A 20,644-nucleotide genomic window follows, 5' to 3' on the forward strand; every position below is an offset into this window, starting at 1 on the left:
CTATCAACGAGGCTTAATATAATTATAATCAGATGCATATGCATTGAGTCAGCCTCCATGCTCCAGCCAATGATTTCTCTCCTTTTTGCAACCTTAGATTCTTCCCTTTTCCGAATCCCTATGCTTTCCCTCAGACTACAGTAATTCTCTCTGACGTCTCTCTGCATATCACTTGCTGCTTTCTGGGCTTTGTCTAATTCACAGGCTTTAAATATTGTTTTCTTTTTGCTTTTTAGCCCCTCGGCTTTTAGTTCATTGCTTACATGCCCTCATCACTTCTTCCCAAATTGGACCCCAATAATAAAAGTGTATGGACCATGAATACCAAGAAACGATGAATCAAATTTGTGACTAAATGACTACCTAATAGTCTTCCTCATAAATCTTATTGAAGTGGAATAAATTATGTATGGTTTGGTGGGGTTAAATGTAGGTTTGAATATAATTTATGTTAATCACTTGAGTATTATTTTCCAATTCTTGATGTGGATAAATTAAATAGGCCTCTTAAATATAATCACTAATACTTTGGGGAGAGAGTCATAAGCTAAATATGCCTTTTTAAGTGTATTTTTTTTTTAAATGAAAGCAATATTCGATGAGGGTTTTTGCTACCAAAAATATGCTAATCCACACTAAAGAGATGCTCTTTTGCAATCCACCTATCAACGAACTTCCAAAAGAAAAATGACTACCAAATTAGGCGATTTTAGTGCTTAGAAACAAGCAAGGCAAAGAAAGTTGGCAGGCATACGCCACTCTTTTAGTATATGCCTACCTTCATTAAGCAAAAGTTGGTGCTCATTAATTTTTATTTCAATTTAATATCTTTCAACATGTTTTAGATCTGAATTAATTTTATTTAGTATAACTCTTTACTCAATTTTAGGTTTGTGTTACAATTTAATCTTAGCATTGATTTTGTTTTATAATTTGCAATGCTTAAAAAGTCAAATTAAATTAAGAAAATATATAAAGCAATTATCTGGTAGCAGAAAAAAATGCTTAGACTAGCCAATCAACCTACTTAAATAATGAAGTTACTATTTTTCATAGTTAATGTATTTTTATCAAGAACCATGTAAGTTTTAATTTGATTGAAAACAAACCAATAATATTATAAACTACACATATTGTAAATGTTATACTACTGCATTTTTCTTGCATAGTACAAAAATGATGTTATTATGTAAATTCACACAATTAATTTTTATTTATTCTGCAAGTCTGCATTGTTCTAGTTAAAGTACTCAACTCTCTTTCTTGCTTATGGCTGGACGGAAAAAGTTTTATTCTTTATAATTATACATATATAAACATACATTATTAAATGAAGAAGAATGTTAATAATCAAAGCACATAATTCCATGGAGAATAATTCCAAATCAAAGGGGAAATTAAGAAGAAATAAGAAAACAATTTATACTACAATAAATAAATGAGAGGGGCAATAAATAAATCTCTTGCAAATTTAGAGAGGCAAATACACAAATATGTTAAATACAAAGGTCCAAACTGATAATCATAGGGCCAAGAATTAGGTGCCACATCGAGACAAAAATATTAGTGACATGGGCACCCCCCCTATTGGTACATTTTAAAAAAATCAAATAAAAAGATTTTCCTAACCATTAAAATATTCCATCCAAACCACTAGAATAATAATAATGCAGGCAAAAGAATAAATAAAGCAAGCATTAGATGGTGGATATCGCAGACCTTCCATCCATGCTTAACTTAAGAGAGAAACTCAAGAGAGAGAGAGAAAGAGGTTTAAGGGAAGCTTTAGGTCCACCAACTGGTGGTTAGAGATTGGCACTCCATAACCAAACACCATCAACAGCAACAAAGAATCAACCAAGTCAAGCAACAAATAATAACAACAAACAACAGCAACAGCTAAGACAACATATATAGCTTCCTTTTCCCATTATTTACAATTGATTTATTTCCCCCCTACAAAGGTTGGAGAAAGGGATGTTTTTGAAATAAATACTAAAATACTAGTATCAGTTTTTTTTAAAATCAAGATTTGATTTTTATTTTTATTTTTCTGGTGTTTGGTGTGGGGTTTGTTTGTTCTGAGTAGTAATATAGAGCTCCCTTTTTTACATGATAGATATAGAGAGATAGAAAACGACTCCAAAAATAAAAAAAAAATTAAAAAAATTTGGTGTATGCAAGTCTCACGTGGGAATAGATAAAAAGAGTAGATGATGAACGAACTTATGCAAGAATAGTTATCATAAAGGTGAAAGCAAAGATTTAAAGGGGTGATAATGTTCTTGTACTTTCAACTTTGAAATTCTTGCAACTCTACTATATACTAGACAGGAGAAAAAGATAAAATAAAAAGTTTCTGTCCTTTTCTTTTATTCTTTTTCATTTGGGATTTAATTGTTCTTGCCTCTTTCTTCCTCCTTCCTTCTTGATTCTTTTTTTTAGAGAGAGAGGGAGGGAAAGATGGAGTATTGGGATCTGTTTGTTTGCAGTGAAGAAATGTTTTTTTAGACAGATCGTGGAGCTGCTGTTCCCCATAAGCAACACAGCTTATGCTGAATTTCAGGTTTGGAGATGTGATTGATTTTTATTTTATTTGTTTATTTGTTGTTGATGAGGAGAGGGAAAAAACAGGAAATTTTGGTGTCCCTTTCTCTAATGTTGATTGTATTGGATGATGTTGGTACAATGATGTGATTATAGATTGCAGCTTTTGTTGAATTACTGCAATTTTTTTATTCTTTTTTTCTTGCTTCAACCCACTTTTGTTTGCTAGTACTAATATTTTTTCTTTTTGGTGTTTGATTTCCCGGGATTGGGGTTTGTAATTCCTTGTTTTTAGATTGTCAATTGTCAATTTGTGGGGTTTTTTGATAGGATAAGCAAGCAAGATGGTTCATGAATATTAGTAGCAATTTTTTTGGATTTCTTGATCTTTTATAGCTATCACAATTGTCCTCTGCATATGCTTGTATTTGTGTGTGTGTATTTTGTTCTTTTGCAGTCTGATTATGTGTGCATATGTAATCAAAGATAATTCATTTGATTTATTTGTTTCTCCAAATGAATGTCTGCATGAAATCAAGAACACAGCATGCTTTTATTGCTTATGTTGAATTACTGATTAATTTTCCACCTGGGAATTTCCAGAGCTATTTGATATCTCTCCCTAGCTGCACTTAAACAAGAGAGAGATTGTGAAGAGTCTAAACTGAAATCCCACAAGGGAAGAAACAAGGGCTAAGAAAAGAATACATGGGAACTTATTTTCCTATGTCAAACAATCAAAGAGATGCTGCATCAATGCTCTACTCCAAGGATCCTGCCCCAGCTTCTCACTCATCAACGCCGATTCTAACCGGGAACACCATCATGTACATGAACTTCCCGCCCTCGTCCGAGCCCTTCTCTGATGCAATAGCCAGCAGCTGTATGGATGCTCCACCTGTTGCCTCAAACTCAAACGCCTCGTCTCAGGAGGTTCTCCTCAACTTTGGGGGCTCACGGGCGTTGGAGAGCCAGCTAAACACGTGGAAGGACAGGAGGAACGAGATGCTCATGATGCACCAAGCAGGGGGGAGCAGCTCTTGTGTCCTTCAAGGCGGCCCGAGCATGCAGGGGCAGGGGCTGTCGCTTAGTCTCAGCACGCACGTCCCCTTGCACGTCCCGTACCAGAACGAGGGCGCTGATTTCTCCTCGATACTGGGGTCTAATGCATTGATGCAGGGCGAAGACAGGGGGAGGAACATTTCTTTTGAGAATGAAGATAATAGCTTTGCTGCTGGCTTCGCGGGGGGTAATAATGGGGATGGGGCGAGTGACATGTCCTCCTACGGAATGCCGAGTATTGCAAGAGCTGTTCCTAACTCTAAGTATTTGAGAGCGGCTCAGGAGCTGCTGGATGAAGTTGTGAATGTGAAGAAAGCCATCAAGGAGCAGAATGCTCGGAAAGAGTTGAGGCGAGAGGGTGAAGGGGAGTTGAAAGATGGAGGGTCGGACCCTTCGTTTTCAGCCACGCCTAAGGAGACTGGGGCCTCCCGTGTCGAGATTTCAGCAGCCGAGAAGCAGGAGTTGCAAAATAAACTGACTAAGCTTCTCACAATGTTGGATGAGGTGAGAACTAATGCCTTCTTTTCATACTATATGTTTTATTTTGTTAAGGTTGCTTTGTCTTATTACATTGCCAGATTCTGATGAGGTGAGAAACAATGTTAAGGTTAGATTAGTATGTCTAGTTTGCTGGTCTAATCACTTGTCTGAAAATTCCTACAATAATTTTGGTAAATTCTTGGATTTCTTCCGGGCACATCCTGTGTATAACCCGGACATTGAGGAATATCGAGCAAGGCATTTTCAGAATATACATTGGTTTCTCAATTCAAGATTTTGATGAGGTTGCAAACAAGTGGTTTTTTAAAGTCATGTGTTGTAATTTTTGTTAAGGATGTTATGTTCTTTGACATGGTTTCTCATTAAAGATTTTGAATGACTCAAGCAACAGTTGTATGCATATCTTAAGGTTGATTTATTTTACCACATTGGTTTCTCAATTCAAGATTTGTGATGCAGGTTGACAGGAGATACAGACAGTATTACCATCAGATGCAGATTGTGGTGTCTTCGTTCGATGTAATAGCAGGATCCGGAGCAGCCAAACCTTACACTGCGCTCGCGCTTCAGACCATTTCCCGTCACTTCCGCTGCCTACATGATGCTATAAATGGGCAGATTCAAGTAGCACGAAGGAGCCTCGGAGAGGAGGATGCTTCCTCAAACGAGAGGGGGGTTGGGATATCCCGACTGCGCTATGTGGATCAGCAGCTCCGGCAGCAGAGAGCCCTGCAGCAGCTCGGCATGATGCAGCAGCACGCGTGGAGGCCACAGAGGGGACTGCCTGAGTCCTCTGTTTCCATCTTGAGAGCTTGGCTTTTCGAACACTTTCTCCATCCGTAAGCAGCAAAAACGATTCTTGTGTTCGTCTTTTCTTTTCAGGGGATATCTGTGATGAATGAGTTCATGTTGTTTCATGCTGCAGCTACCCGAAAGATTCCGAGAAGATCATGCTGGCGAGGCAGACTGGATTGACAAGAAGTCAGGTGCAAATAAAATTCATTTTTTGATTAACTTATTAATCATTTACATATGATTGGGAAGTTGCGATTTCTATTTCTTAATTTCTGATAATGGTGAAATTAAATGTTTGGTTTTTTATGGAGAGAATTGTTGGAACTTTTAAGTAAGTGATGCTTGACATCATTGGATGTTAAAACAATTTCTCTGCCTTATTGAGTTATTATCGAAAGACATTCATAAGAAACATGTTGAGACAGAAGAACTAACACAAGTCTTTTTCTTGCCTTGCTTGCTAATTTATATGACTAATGTGGTTGGTTTAGGTGTCAAACTGGTTCATCAACGCTCGAGTGCGTCTCTGGAAGCCGATGGTTGAGGAGATGTACAAAGAGGAGACAGGTGACGCTGATGTTGACTCCAACTCCTCGTCCGAGACAAACCCACGAGCCTCGAAGCCCGGTGCAAAAGCCTCTGAAGACAAAGCAGAGGATCTGCAGCATGGCACGGCTTCCGCAAGGCAGCAGCTTATGGAGCCGAAGGGTGTTGAGATGAACGACGTGGAGATGATGGGGTCGGACGCCAACTCCATCTTCCAGAGCGAGTACGGAGTAGGGAAGGGTGAGAAGGCCGAGCACGAGACAGGCCTCTTCCAAGACGCAGTAGCGGAATCAAGCTGTGGGAGTGAGAGGTTCATGGGTGCCGGTTACCATATATCGGAGCTCGAGAGATTCGGTAGTGTTGGTGGAGGAGTTTCACTCACACTAGGGTTGCAACAGTGTGAGGGTGGGGGTAGGATGGCTATGCCTAATAGCAATCACAATGCATTCATTCCACTCAGAGAAACTGATGTATATAACACAGCAGCTTCTGCTATGGGGGGTGACCCTGCAGATTTTGAGTGCATGGATTCCGGTGGCCGGCAGCATCGGCTCGTCTCGTCGTTGCTACCTTCTTTTACCTGACTCTGCCCGGAGATGATTCCGGGCAAAATTAGGGGGGTGGATCTTGATATTTTGGGAAGAAGGTCTAGGTTTTATCTCCTGTTTTGTGAATCCATTGTAGGAAGAAAAATTGGTTGAAGGGTTTATTTGTAAAGAATTTACTGTGTTTGGTCTGTGTAGAAACCAGAATACGATGATTTTGTTGTATCAAGGAAATAAGGTTGGTTAACTGTTGCATCCCACGAAAAGAGAGATTTTAAGGTTGTAACTTTTTGAGTACAGAATTGACATGTGATAGTGGAACTTCATTAGTTGTACTACAGTATACTAGTATAACTGATCTCATTGTTTTCTTTTTCAATCTTGGCAGAAAATTATATTATAGATTAAACATAAGAGACTGAAACTAATGAGAATACAAAGTTTGAGTTTTGTGTTTTGCAGACACAGAGTTTTTTTTAAAGTACCAAGCAAAAATCCAGCAGAATAAGCTATATAGCATGTACCATGAGCAATATTGAAAATGGTGGAAGTGAGACATCCATCGGGGAGGGGGTTCACTCGCACTACCTTCTATACACTTTGACGACGTCTTCCCTCAGTCGCGGAGTCTCCAAAAAGTCGTCTCCACAATTGCTGACATCGTCAACTTCCTCCATCTCAAAATTCAGCGGACCACTGCCCTCCTCCCATTCAAACCACAGCTTCGCAATTGACTCCTTCTTGAAGCATGAATTGTGATCCTCCTGTTCAGGTGAGTCAGATGCGACCAGCCTGTAAGTGTAGACTTTCTTGAGCTGGCCAGGTCTAAATGCTCGCCCAATTGCTTGGCGAGTGACTGATGGATTTAGATGGACGTCCAGTATAATGATGCGAGATGCCCCCACCAGAGATATCCCCTCCCCACAGGCTTTGATGGAGCCAAAGAAGACACGAGCTTCAGATGAACTGTTGAATTTATCCATTGAAAAATCACGTGTCTCTGCATCTGAATCACCCGTGATCATGAACATCTCCTTGCCAATGCTGTAACCCTTGACTTTAGCCGTTATTCTCTCCAAGAATTTCAGGGGTAGGAGGTATTGGCTAAACACTAGCAGTTTCTCTCCACTTGCTTCACAGAGATGGAGAAGATTAAGGTAGAAGTTGAGCTTCACACCTTCTTTCACATTTAGGCTCCCCAAGATGGCGTCAATTTTCCCCTCATCAACTCTATCTTTTACACCGGAACTCTTGGCAAGTGTCTTCAATGTTGGGTGCAGATAAATAGCACTTCCTTGTGCATTAACTGAGAACTTCCTAGCCACTGTTTTTGTCAGCTCTTTAACGTCAGCCTTCTGTCTGGGGCTGAGCTGAAGATAAACTGAAAATTCCACAAGCCCGGGAAGTTCATCTAAGTTATCACCCTTGTAATAATGCAAGACACTTCTAGTCATTTCCCGCAAGTCTTGTATCACAGTCACCTTCCGGAGTCGGTTTTCATCTTTGATCAGCGTATGCTCTATAAGTTCATAGAACTCATTGTCTGTGCCATGCTTCATCAAATTCCTTCTGCCAGATATCTCTGCCCTGCTCAAGATACGCCTCCTTATGACTTTAGAAGTATCCATCTTCAGAAACCTTGGCCGCACAAGATTTAAGATATTAAAAACTTCTTTCACTTGGTTTTGATAGAGTGTCCCAGAAAGAACCACCTTTCTAGGAGTTGCAATCCTCTCCAGTGAGGTCAAGACATCAGTGTCTTGGTTCCGAGGAGTGTGACCTTCATCTAGGATGAGAATATCTGGGTCCTCCAGCAAAATAGTTTGGCATGCCCGAGCAACATTCCCGCTGTCAGAATCGCAGATAATAGAGGAGAACTGTTTGTATCCTAGAAACAGTATGCTCCTTTCTTTCTTCCATTCTTTCAAAACTTCAAGCTGCTGTATGCGGCTGTCAGCTTTAACTGAGTAGAAGTCATGTAAAGGTATCACCTCGACTTGCCATCGGAGGAATTCTTTTTTCCATATCGACAAGAGGCCCCTCGGCAACACAACCAGAGGTCTTGCATTTGGATATTTGGCCATGAAACTCTGAAGGAAACTTATGATCATGAATGTCTTACCAGAACCAGGAGCATGTGCCAGTATACAACCTCCAGGTTTATCTGCCACTAGGTTGCTCAGAAGAAAGTTAAAACCCTCAACTTGATGGGGTTTCATCTCCCTTTTGTGGCGTGGATGTGGGTGAATTTCAGCAACAGTAGAATCACCATCCGATAATTTGAATCGATCAAGGGGGATATCAATATGCTCATACTCCCTACTGGTTCGTCCTTCATATTTGTAAGTTCTTGTAGTCCTTGAGGTCTGTATTTAGAATAGAGCAAGCAAAGCAGTTCTCAACATCAAGTAGTCTTTGCCACAAAATTCTCCCACTATCAAAAAATTACTCGTTCATCCACACGGAAAAAACATACATACAATTTTTATTGTAATTAGGGGGGGGGGGATTTATGCCATGCAAGTATCAGAACAAGGGAAACACGCTTTGCAGATAAAAGGCCCTTCTCCAATACAACAAAAAACTAGCCATCTGTCAGTTATCAGGGTAAACACATAAAACCTGTTCCAAGTTGGCATTTGCAACATTATTGCACCTAAGATAAGCAAAAATGATATTTTTCTCTATAAATGCAAAAAGAAGATACATGAATCTTGTTTCTGATATTTTTCAAGAACTGAAGATTTCAAAGCTCTTATGCACATTGCTTTTACTAGCTGGAAGACCTACTTGCCTAGAAAACTGTTCCAGTGGCTTGACATGAGAGGCTCCTAAAGTGTAATGCAAGGTTGATGTGGATGCACTTTTCTTGGAATAGTGGTTATCAAGGAGTTGGGAAGATATACATCAAAAACAACCGCATACATAGAAAAAAAAAGGCGATGAGATACATCAATCGCAACACATACAAACGAGAAAAGTGGGGATGCCAATCTTCCTTCGCAAAACGTGAAGTCTGAAAGTGTGAAGGTTATAAAGGCATAATTCCACAAGAAAATGGACTCTTTGGTAAAAGTGTACGGAATATGAAATCCACCTTCAACAGTTATTATTTATGCTTGATTGAGACCTCAATTTTGGGTACACGCTAGATAAATCATTTAAATTAATTTTCTCAATACCTCATATTCCAATAAAACGACAACATAGTTTGTAGCATAAAGAAGTGCAGGCCATACCTTTGAGAAGTTATATTCAATAATGGTTTCAATTCCTCTCTTAATAACCCCACAAATCCGGCATACATCACCAATGTCATCTTTAAAAATAAAAGAATGCTCACAGTCTTCTTCATCCCCAACATCATATTGATCATGTAGAGCTTCTCCAGTAGCATCCTGCCGCATATCAACGGAAGAGTTGTTAAACACCTGCCTCTAACTACAGTTTTCAAAGTAGGCAGAAAAACTAGCAATTATATATTCTATATGCTAAGAACGTATACAGATTAGTGAAACAATGTATTGAGCATATTTATGAGTCTGTGAATGGAAGTAGGAATAGTTTATGTATAAAAATATTTAAATCACAAAGGAATGGGTAAATTTCATAATTACTCAACCATGTTATGACAGTTCACTGAGTATATTACTAACTAAGAAGGATTATATCAAGATAGCCCATATAGGACTGAAAGCTAACAAGCATAAGAAAATCTATTATGTGCAGTTCCTGCAGAAAATACTAAACTACATTCAAAATATGTGTAGAATGAAAGATGTGATGATCCTCATTGTCATTTGACATACTGGAAAGGAAATTTCAACATATCAGAAGTCCCACAAAATTTTCAGATATACATATTCCTGGTATACTCAAGAGGTGTAATGAACAAGTTTTAAATTAGAGACCTTCATGATGTCAACTAAACTATTCCTTGAACTCATGTCTCCCTGGATCACTTGATTCTTGTTATTCTATATTACTATGTGAATGAGACAATCAGTATACTTCAGGATACCTGCATCTAAGATCCAGAGAGCCTCAACAGTTCCTATTTACGTAATATCTCTTACCTATGAATTAATTTATGATGAGACAAGTAACAAATAACAGTACATTATTTTATCAACAAAGTTGACATGCTAACTGGATAATCCTTCGTATGGGAAAATTTTAAAAAGATGTACCACAGAGCCAAAGTATAATATTCATAAGGAAACTAAGAATAAGAGGATACCTTTGAATCCACTAAAGCCTTCGTCATCTCTTGCCAGATATCATCCAGACCATCTGAATTGGTATTAGACAATTCATCATCCCCCTCTGAGTCATCGGTACCCACATACACTCCTTTATCACTTGTGGTTCCAGTTTCAGCTTCGTCTGTAATATGCATTTGAGTACCTGCTTCTAGAAAATTTTTGCTTTTGCCAGAATTCCAGTCCTACATAAAGTTAAGGCACAATAAATTCAAATATAATGAAGCCATGAAGATCAAACCATAAGAAACTACACAAATAGTGCAATAATATTTAATCATAATGGAATTATTATGAAATGCTCCAGTCAGGAGTACATTTTTTAGCACCCCAAACCCATTGTAAAAGTTATGTAAACAACTAAACATGCCACCTAAGAGTAGCATAATAAGTCTCATTTGGATCAAAATTACTAGTTCGAAAGAGCCTGTCACATGTAAGTAAATTGATAAGGCTCCAAACATAGGTGAGTCGAGAAGTGCATTACCACATAATCTTTCATGAGGAGATTTGTGGTAGGTTTATCCTTAATGAGAAGATTTGCAGTAGGTTTATCCTTAATGAGAAGATTAATAGAAGGTGGCTTCAAATCCACTTCCAGTGGACCACATGTAGCATCATTATCATCATCTGAATCAATGATAACCACTGGGGCAGCATGATGGGAAAGCTGTGATTCTGGAATCAACCTTTCCATTTCCCCATCATTATCATCATCAAGGTCAATGACATCAGGAGCAACTAGCTCCATCGGCTTTGACACCACTGACTCTTGCACATCAGGACATGTGGTCAATGATAGTTCAGGATTCTGTGCATAAAAGTAATCCAACACCTGCCGTCTCCGCTTAATAAGCTCTTCTATCTCCTTCGTCACACTCCCAAATCTACCAGAATCCAATTGGTTCAGCAAAATCTTTGTGGTGTAAGGATCCGATTCATTCAGAGCTTGTGTATATGTTTGGTTTCTTCTCTGCTCAACTACATATCGCCATGAAGCAGGAAAGGTACCATAACTATAATTACTTCCTTCATCTGCTTTTATCCTTTTGCGTCGTTTTGGGCCCAAATCTGGCAAGCAATATAACATATTCAACAAAGTTTTAGATAGTTTATAATTTGATTGGGAAAATTGAAATTACTGTTCATATATAGTTGTTCTGGGATATAAGCAAAGCATGTGAAACTACTGAAGACTAACAATTTAAGTATTAACTAACAGAAATAATGTGGTTTTTGTGGATTTCCTGGTGAACTGTAGAACCTTAGTTTGAAAAATGCCCATACCATCAGCAATGCATCAAATAAGTCAACAACACATATCAAATTATTTGAACCATCTACAGAGAAAGGAGTTCCTTTAAAGTCTACATAACATCTCCACAATTACAATTGCACCACAAAACAGCAAGAAAAATTATAACAAATGCATCAGTTAATATCAACTTCATAAGTTAATGTAGTTTTTTCAGGTGTGACTTGTCAACAATCTAAGCCATCTAAAAGCTCGTGAAGGTCAATGCACCCATGGTTAACGTGGAATATCATACTGACAGTGGAGTAAACAGAAGCAGCATACAATCGCTGCATCATTCATCCGACACATCAATGAGCATCTACACCCAATTTAACAGATGCTCCATTGCATCTACCAATAAATTTAACAATGAGCATTGATAACCAAACATAAACCTTAATGAATAAGACCAGCTTTCTCTTTCCATTTTTGTACTACTTTAAATCAGAATACATAAACAAGAGTAACAATGAACAAGAATAAACATTTCCCCTGTTGAAAATCACATAGAAGTTGTGTGTGAACGGGAGTTGTGCTAGCTTGTACAAGAAGAATCACAAAAAAAAAGAGCGATAAAATTAATACCGCTTGAAGAAGTAGCCGGAAATCTCTTCATAAATGGACTGAGATAATTTCTGTCGGTATCAGCATCCATTCTCCGGCTAAACACACAACAATAAAATAAAACAGATTATGTCGACTCTATCCAAACACAAACGGCAAATGCATGTACCTCAAAAAGGAAAATCGTTTGCATGCCATAACATAAGAATCGTATAGCTCTGGTTAACAGAAATATAAAAAATAAATTAAACTACCCAACAATGATCCGAATCCCCAAAATTGAACCCTTATAAAACGAAATTGTAACCATAACTGATAGTGGAAATGCAAATCCTCCTGACCTAAGGCCATAGGATGAAATATTGAACGAATTGCAGAATCAAAACTTACATATCTCAAATTGGTTTGTGGAAAATGAGATGATTTGCAGAAGAACGTAGAGCTCAGTCAGTAGGGGCAACTCTAACCAGTTGGCAAATGCAATTGAAAAATAAAATACTTGTATACTCCGTTAAAAAGGGAAGGACAGTCTACCCTTTCCCTTGCGGCTTTGCGCTTTCCTTAAAATTAAATTAACCCTATGCTTTGTCATTTACATACTCCTATCTCAATATTTAAAAATATTGCAAAAGTCTTTCTAGTAGTATTACATGAAAGTTCTGAAATTTGTGCTACTTTTAACTCTCTATATTATAAAAAGACATAAAATAATATAATCCATAACTTAAGAAATCGACAATTAATGCATAAAATAGATATTTAAAAATAAATTAAAGTAGGGGAAGTTAAAATAGTTATTTTTCTATAAAATTAAATGACTTATTTAGTTTGAAAGATAAATGAATAGAAAATAATTAACTTGGGATTGACTGCGTAGGGGCGCACTATACTCCATACACTCATATCGATATAACATCCATCTAATAGTGACCCTTAGATACAGAGGAAGATGGTGCAAATATCATGAATTCGAATTGCATTGTTTGTATAATCTTTTGTTTCAGAAGGGTAAATCGGGCATAGCATAATCTTTAAGGCGCGAGATTACTGAAATGATAGTTCTCGTTTTTAAGGCGCGAGATTACTGAAATGGTAGTTCCAGTTTTTAAGGCGCGAGATTACTGAAATGGTAGTTCCCGTTTTTAAGGCGCGAGATTACTGAAATGGTAGTTCCCATTTTAAGGCGCGAGATTACTCTGGACGTTTAGTGCACGTCTCCACCAAATCTCATTCAATTCAAAACTTTTCGACTTCCCACCCATTCTTCGCAAACCGATCACACAAGAATCTGCAAACCCTATAGTTGCATCTCTACCAACATTTCCCCTCTCCACTTCTGAAATCTTTGTTCGTAATCTTTCACGAATCTCTACCGACGTTTGCCCTCTCCATTTCTGAGATCTCCCATTGCAACTCTCCCCTCAAAATTCAAACAGGAGTTGCAACTTTCTAAGGTTCTAACATTGTATGAACTCTTCTCCCGACTTGGAAGGCGATTTCTTATGTATTGATTTGAAAGCTAGTTTTTCAAAGCTGTGTTTTTTCTTCATTATGTTTCTATAGCATATGCTTCGATTTTGTCTTCTTACTAAGTTTAACCTACTTAGTTTGTTCAATGATGGTTTAGAAATGCAAAAATTCGAATGACATTATAGTAGACGGTGATGAACTATTTGATGGATAGATTGATTATGCCTTGACTTATTCTTCTAAATTGTAGCAATTGTAGCGACACTATTTTATTATCTCACCATTTAACACAATAAACGACACTTTTAATATTTCTGTCTAAAGAATAAATATACGCTTTAACTACAACAAATAGAGGGAGTATTAATTTAGGAATATATTTTTGACGAAGAAGAATCTCAATTAAAAAAAAATGAATTATTTCATTCAACTTAAGTTATTCTTTTTGGCAAAATTTAATATACTTAATTTTTCTTACTTTACTTTCTCATATACTTTATTATCTTACTATTTTTGCTTTTTCTTATATTATGCTTGTTTCACTAAATATTTATTCAGAGTTTAGCGGGTAGCGGATATATCCATTACCCGCGCGGGTATACCCATTAGTCTCGATAATACCAGTTATTATTAGTATTAGTTATATACCATTTTTTAATACTCTCCCCGTTCCATATCAATAGAGGCATTTCAAATAGTTAGAATGGAGAAAAAAAGTAAATAGTTAAATAATAATAGTTAGAATGGAGAAAAAAAAGTAAATAGTTAAATAATAATAGTTAGAATAGAGAAAAAATAAAGTTAGAGAAATATAATGTAGAGAAGAGTATTTGTATTATTATTTTTCCAAAATGAGTGAAGAAAATGAAATGCCTCTATTAAGGCGGAACAGTGGGAGTACTTTATAATCTAAGAGTTATTTTGAAACATTTTTATATTCCTACGAACATACAATAGAAAACTCACCGAAACTAGCAATAGAGTGTCCCTTCACGTTTATTGTCAATCTATTCAAAGTTTTACCATTGATATTAATAAAGTAAATTAAAGATTTTTTATTAGGATTTCGGGTCGGGTACGGGTACCCGGAATGTAGGGTACGGGATATCTGTCACGGGTATCGGGTAATCCCGGTATATCACAGGGCGGGTATTGGGATAATAAATTTGGCTAAAATCGGGTACGGGTACCCGACTTGTCGAGTGCGGTTACCCGCGGGTAACCCGTTTTGCCACCCTCTGTACTACTAATATTACTGGATTAAGTAAGCATAGTTAACCTCTAAAAATTGAAAAAAAGAGAGAAGATGATGTGATCTAAGCATATTTGTAATAAATTCGACCCAAAAGAAATTAAATTGTCTTCATGGATATTAATATTTCGTGAAGGACCCTAAACGTTTTATCATCAATCTTATTTTCCACTTCTAAATTACTTTGTTTAGCTTAGAAATACCACAATTCTTCTTCACAACGTTTGAGATAATGTCCCAATTATTAGTAGTATTAAATTTTCACCACTGTTCACATATTACAAATAGTAATGCGACATTGCAACTTCTTTTCATTTAAAGTTAATACACCAAATATTTGACCGTATATGTACACGCTATAGATTTTAGAAATTGAGATAAAATAGAAAAATAACCCAAATAAAGAAATGATATAATGTTCACAAGTACCTACCATCATGTAACTACGACTTTTTTTTTTTTATCATATAATTACGACTTCAGAGTGCAATTAATAGTAGTAATTAAAATTAATGAAAATAAACACAATATTTGCACACGACGACTCTTTGGCTACTTTTCCAAGCAATGAATGTGAAAACAAAATAAAAATCTAAAATCCAATCACGACGTCAACAAATTGTAAAGCGGAAATTACTAAAAAAGAAAAAAAAAGGCTAAGTAGGAACGAATAATAAGATCTTCGTAGCGCAGCAAAACTCACTTCCTTCTACCATAAAAGGAGCAAGAGTAAACCATTTTTCATTTCGCGCCCATTCTTTGATAATTCCCCCCCAAATTTTGCTTCCGAGATTCTCTCGCTGCTTCACTTCCGAGAAACGGGTCTTCTCCAACATTTTATGCAATAGTTGGGCGCAAAGTTGCTGCCGTAATCTGCAATTGCTGTTTTTTTTATTCATCGTTTCTGTGACCAACAATGGATTCCGAGCAGCAGCAATCCGCAATTGAGGTAGTTTTTACTTGATTTTGCTTATAGATAGTTATTAACTTTAATTGGAATGAATTATTGATTTAATTAAATGCTGTTAGGGTGCAAAAGTGCTTATGGTGGGCGCTGGCGGCATAGGGTGCGAGCTACTGAAAACCCTCGCTCTATCGGGGTTCAGAGATATCCATATCGTGAGTTCTGTTATTTCCCTCTTGAAATTTGATTTCGTGTGGTTTTGAATATATGATAGTCATGGCATTTTAGGGGTCTTTTACTAGGGTTTAAGAAAGTGCTTATTTATTTGGTCGGAGGCATTGCTTATGCAGATTATACTTGTGGAAACCCTCACCCTATTGGGGAATCCGTGTTTGGCTTAGCTTATCGTGACCCTTGGCTGATGGAGAGGGGCATTATGGACTTTTTTTGCACATAAGTAGAGATTTTGAAAAATAGAGAGTACTTTTGGAGAAGGGAGGTGGGGTATAGAGATCTGAGTTGAAAATAATTAGCTTCTAATATTTGAATTACAATGGTTTTTAATCATGCCTGATTATTCAGTTTTTTGTTACTTGATGTCTCACAACTAATTAGGATGTGGCAGTTGTACTCGAGCATCCATTTGCTCATCTATGCTGCAGGTCAAGAAAGTGGATTATAAGTTACTGTATTTGATTATTTAGTATCCCTGAAGGACAAAATGAAGTTTTTGTATTTGTACTCTTACTTTTGGATTCGGTGTCTCATATTTCCAATCTGCTGAAGTGACTCTTCTGAGAAGATGGGCACTCATGTACCTAATTTTGTAATGCATGATTGGGCATAGAATGATATAATGAATAAAGTTTTGCCTGCCTTGAGCAGATTGACATGGATACAATTGAAGTCAGCAATCTAAATAGACAGTTCTTATTTCGACAATCACATGTTGGTCAGTCGAAAGCCAAAGTGAGTGTAAAATTCAACCTCCTTAATCCTTGTCTGTTATGGTTTAACATGTTTCCTGATATAGATCTACATAAATGTCAATCCAGGTTGCTCGAGATGCAGTATTGAAATTTAGGCCTGACATTAGCATCACATCCTACCATGCGAATGTGAAGGACCCTGATTTCAATGTTGATTTCTTTAAGCAGTTCAATGTTGTTATGAATGGGCTTGACAATTTGGATGCCAGACGGCATGTCAACCGCCTTTGCTTGGCATCCGGTGTGCCATTGATTGAAAGCGGTACCACTGGCTTTCTGGGACAGGTGGTGTTTTCTTATTTGAAAAGGTTCATAGAATTTCATCTGTTTTGTAGTACTATAGCTGTTCCTGCATTATTCTCATATATTCAGTTGCACAGTTTTCTGGTTGCTTGGTCTGGAATATAATAGTACTTGTTCATGCTTTGGTGATATAAACCTACTTTATATGATATTATATTTAATGGATGAGCCTGGTGATCCATATTACTTACTAAAGTAATGAATTACCATATCTAATTTTCTGTTCTGTTTTTTTTCGTTAAACCTTCTATTTGGATGATTGGACGCAGGTGACTGTTCACATAAAGGGTAAAACAGAATGTTATGAATGTCAGAATAAGCCAGCTCCAAAAACTTACCCTGTTTGTACTATTACAAGTACTCCTTCAAAGGTACAACAATCTCTTACTGCACAATACTCTTGTGTCTGGAGTCTTATTTTTCTAAAAGGGCGCTAGTATTGCAAACTACTGCGATTTTGGTTATCTCCATCATAGTTATGATGCATGAGAATAAATTTCTACCAGGACTATTGGTCTAAAATGCCTTCACCTGTAGAGCAATTTATCCTGACCATAGATGTTTTACTTTTTTTCTACCGCGTTGCTTGTGGAGTTAACTGATGAGGCTTGAGTTGATAAAGGCCATTCTCTATCAGTATTTTTACACTCCTTGACTTCTGATCCAGTCAATTGATTATTATGATTTGTTTTTTCAAAATTGCAGTTTGTACACTGTGTAGTATGGGCGAAGGACCTGCTTTTTGCAAAATTATTTGGCCCCAAAAATCAGGAAAATGATTTGAATGTTCGTTCTAGTGATTCTTCAAGCTCATCCGAACAAGTTGAAGATGTTTTTGAACACAAAAATGGGGAAGAAATTGAACAATATGCAAGGAAGATATTTGATCATGTATTCGGTTATAACATTGAGTTAGCTTTGTCGAATGAAGATACATGGAAATCTCGTGGCAAGCCAAGGCCTATATATTGCAAAGATGTCATTCTAGCTGAGCATGTTCACCAAAATGGAAATCAAGGTAGAGGCTCAGCAGCTGGAGATATGACATCAGTGTCTGCAATGGCAACTCTAGGTCTGAAAAATCCACAGGATCTTTGGAGCTTGAAAGAGAACGCAGCAGTATTTCTTGAGGCTCTAAAATTATTTTTATTGAAACGAGAAAAGGTATGAGGCAACTTCTGAATACATAATATTCTTGGTCATGTGATTCCTTCTTTGTGCCTGATATCTAATGTTTTCACATCAGGAAATTGGTAACTTGAGTTTTGACAAAGATGATCAGCTGGCTGTAGAACTTGTTACTGCAGCGGCAAATATCAGAGCTACTTCATTTGGCATCCCCTTGCATAGCCTTTTTGAAACCAAAGGTATTGCTGGAAACATTGTACATGCTGTTGCCACAACAAATGCTGTCATTGCTGGATTGATTGTGATCGAGGCTATTAAGGTGCTGGAGAATGATGTTAAGAACTATAGGTAGGTCCTATTTCTACTACATTCTCTAGTAGTAACAATTATTTATGACAAATGATGTCTTTCTAATCTCTTACACTAAATTTAGTTATGGGCGAATATTGTATTTCTAACAATGTTGCAAGAAGATAGATCAGTGATAAATTTGCATCCTTTTCTACTCATCCTTTCGGTGAATACTTAGAAAACAGCTTCAGTATATATTAATATTCTATTTAACTCTGCATGTAGGATGACTTTCTGTCTTGAGCATTCTTCAAATAAGATGCTACTCATGCCAGTCGAGCCCTTTGAGGCAAACAAGTCATGCTATGTTTGCTCCGAGGTTTGTGGTCTGATCATCTTTTCCAATTATGTGCTTTGTTCTGGCTGAGAATGTATTTAAATGAATTAGACCAATTAATTTCTAAGACTGATATGTTTCTGTAATTAGACACCTTTGACGCTTGAGATTAATACACGCCATTCAAAGCTGAGGGACCTTGTTGACAAGATTGTGAAGGCAAAGCTTGGCATGAGCTCACCCCTAATCATGCAAGATTCCACACTTCTTTATGAGGTTGGTGATGATCTTGATGAAGGAGAGGTTGCCAATTATGCAGCAAACCTTGAAAAGGTTGACTTATATTCCTATTCCATCATTTACATAATTGCATTAGTGCCATTCTTTTTTTAATCATGGTTTACACCTTCTCTTAGGTGCTATCTGAGCTTCCTTCTCCAGTCCGTGGTGGGACAATTCTTACCGTTGAGGATCTTCAACAGGAGTTTAAATGCAGCATCAATATCAAGCACAGGTTTGTCCTGTGCTTTGGCGAGTTGTGGCTGCTTTGGTTTGATCCTCCATATCTTCTCAATTGGTTTTTTAGCATCTCTATAAAATTTTATCATTCAGGAAACTCGAGCAAGTAGATTTTAATCACTGAATAATCTGATTAAAATTTGTGGAACTCTGCAGTTCACATAATAGTATCCTTTCCCTTTCATGCTTTTCATCACCCGGACACCACCACATGTAGTTTTGGATATACTACTATTTTCCGATCCACCTGAAAATAGGATAGTCTCCCGACTCTTATTCATACTTGACAACATTGCAGGGAAGAATTTGATGAAGAGAAGGAACCTGATGGAATGGTTCTCTTCGGCTGGACACAAGCTCAGGCAGCGGAAAAGAACAGCAAAGTATCAGCTGACAATGGTGCGAGCACCTCTGGTGCATCTGAAGCTGCTTCCACCGAGCCCGAGGATGACGATGACTTACAAATCATCATTCCACCATCAGTATCAGGAAGGAAGAGAAAGCTATCCGACGTCACTGCTACTTCAGGTGCTCCATCTGCTGCCAAGGAACCAAAGATCAAGAGAAAGGCAGAAGAGATCGAAGGTGAGAATGACATAGTCATGCTTGACGACGGCAACAAAGTGAAGAAAGGAGAAGCATAGCAAGGCCCATTTGGGTTTGTTAGACTTTGACGAGCACCCTCGCCCTAACTTGGTAGAATACAAAGAGAAAGGTGATTCTTTTGGTGCTTGTTAACTTGTAGACTTTGGCTTTTTTAGGCACCTTCGATTTTTGATTAGGAGCTTTTGTCGGATCTAAATGTGAATGTGCAACTGATTTTGCCCTTCTCCTATCATGTATTCCACTCCCAAGTGCCTAAATTAGGTTGAGATTTATTTAATACTAACAATTGTAATATTTGTCTCTTGCTACTATTTTCCCACCAAATAACTTGCAAATTTAGGAAAAACATGTTATGATACATTCGTTCTACTACTTTGTCAATGACTGGTATCACCTATTTACTCTCTTTTTTTCTACTTTATTCTTTTCTTTTTTTTAACACAATTTCTTAATTTTCGTGCCTAAAAGTTTTGACTTAAATTAGTTGGATAAATATAGTACAATAATTGTGGAACTATTTACCTATTGGATAGAGGACACTACTTCTTATAACCTAAACTAAGCATCTTACCAACTATGTTGGATTTCATAGTAAATCTTCAATCAATCTATTAGTAGTTGATATTAATCACACTTACTTTATTTACTCTCATATATTATTTTATCATCATTTAATTAATATTAAACACAATTTCTTAATAAATACCTCAACGTGGGACGGAAAGA

The 20,644-nt window shown here is 37.2% G+C and overlaps 3 protein-coding genes across 3 annotated transcripts; 2 read left to right on the forward strand and 1 right to left on the reverse strand.

The window, feature by feature from the left end:
* The first annotated feature begins 1,707 nt into the window (after positions 1-1,707).
* Positions 1,708-6,243, forward strand: BLH7 (BEL1-like homeodomain 7). The gene is made up of 5 exons (XM_089057963.1): positions 1,708-2,566; positions 3,151-4,113; positions 4,570-4,949; positions 5,036-5,096; positions 5,397-6,243. Exons 2-5 carry the CDS (start codon positions 3,256-3,258, stop codon positions 6,033-6,035), a joined length of 1,938 nt encoding a protein of 645 aa, XP_088914089.1. The 5' UTR covers positions 1,708-2,566; positions 3,151-3,255; the 3' UTR covers positions 6,036-6,243.
* A 178-nt stretch (positions 6,244-6,421) lies between these two features.
* DRD1 (SNF2 domain-containing protein / helicase domain-containing protein) lies at positions 6,422-12,672 on the reverse strand. Its single transcript, XM_048082461.2, has 6 exons — positions 12,510-12,672; positions 12,141-12,217; positions 10,746-11,329; positions 10,237-10,443; positions 9,236-9,394; positions 6,422-8,362 (listed from the first exon to the last, which is right to left on the reverse strand). The coding sequence occupies exons 2-6, from the start codon at positions 12,208-12,210 to the stop codon at positions 6,581-6,583; spliced, it is 2,802 nt and encodes a 933-aa protein (XP_047938418.1). The 5' UTR covers positions 12,211-12,217; positions 12,510-12,672; the 3' UTR covers positions 6,422-6,580.
* A 2,845-nt stretch (positions 12,673-15,517) lies between these two features.
* Positions 15,518-20,299, forward strand: SAE2 (SUMO-activating enzyme 2). Its single transcript, XM_048086332.2, has 11 exons — positions 15,518-15,790; positions 15,871-15,960; positions 16,631-16,714; positions 16,801-17,019; positions 17,307-17,408; positions 17,743-18,201; positions 18,284-18,513; positions 18,742-18,835; positions 18,944-19,126; positions 19,210-19,307; positions 19,611-20,299. The coding sequence occupies exons 1-11, from the start codon at positions 15,758-15,760 to the stop codon at positions 19,954-19,956; spliced, it is 1,938 nt and encodes a 645-aa protein (XP_047942289.1). The 5' UTR covers positions 15,518-15,757; the 3' UTR covers positions 19,957-20,299.
* Positions 20,300-20,644: the final 345 nt, after the last annotated feature.

This window comes from Salvia hispanica, chromosome 5 (assembly GCF_029641045.1).
Source record: "Salvia hispanica isolate PSC_SH4W2 chromosome 5, Shi_PSC_v1, whole genome shotgun sequence".
Classification (NCBI taxonomy): Eukaryota; Viridiplantae; Streptophyta; class Magnoliopsida; order Lamiales; family Lamiaceae; genus Salvia; species Salvia hispanica.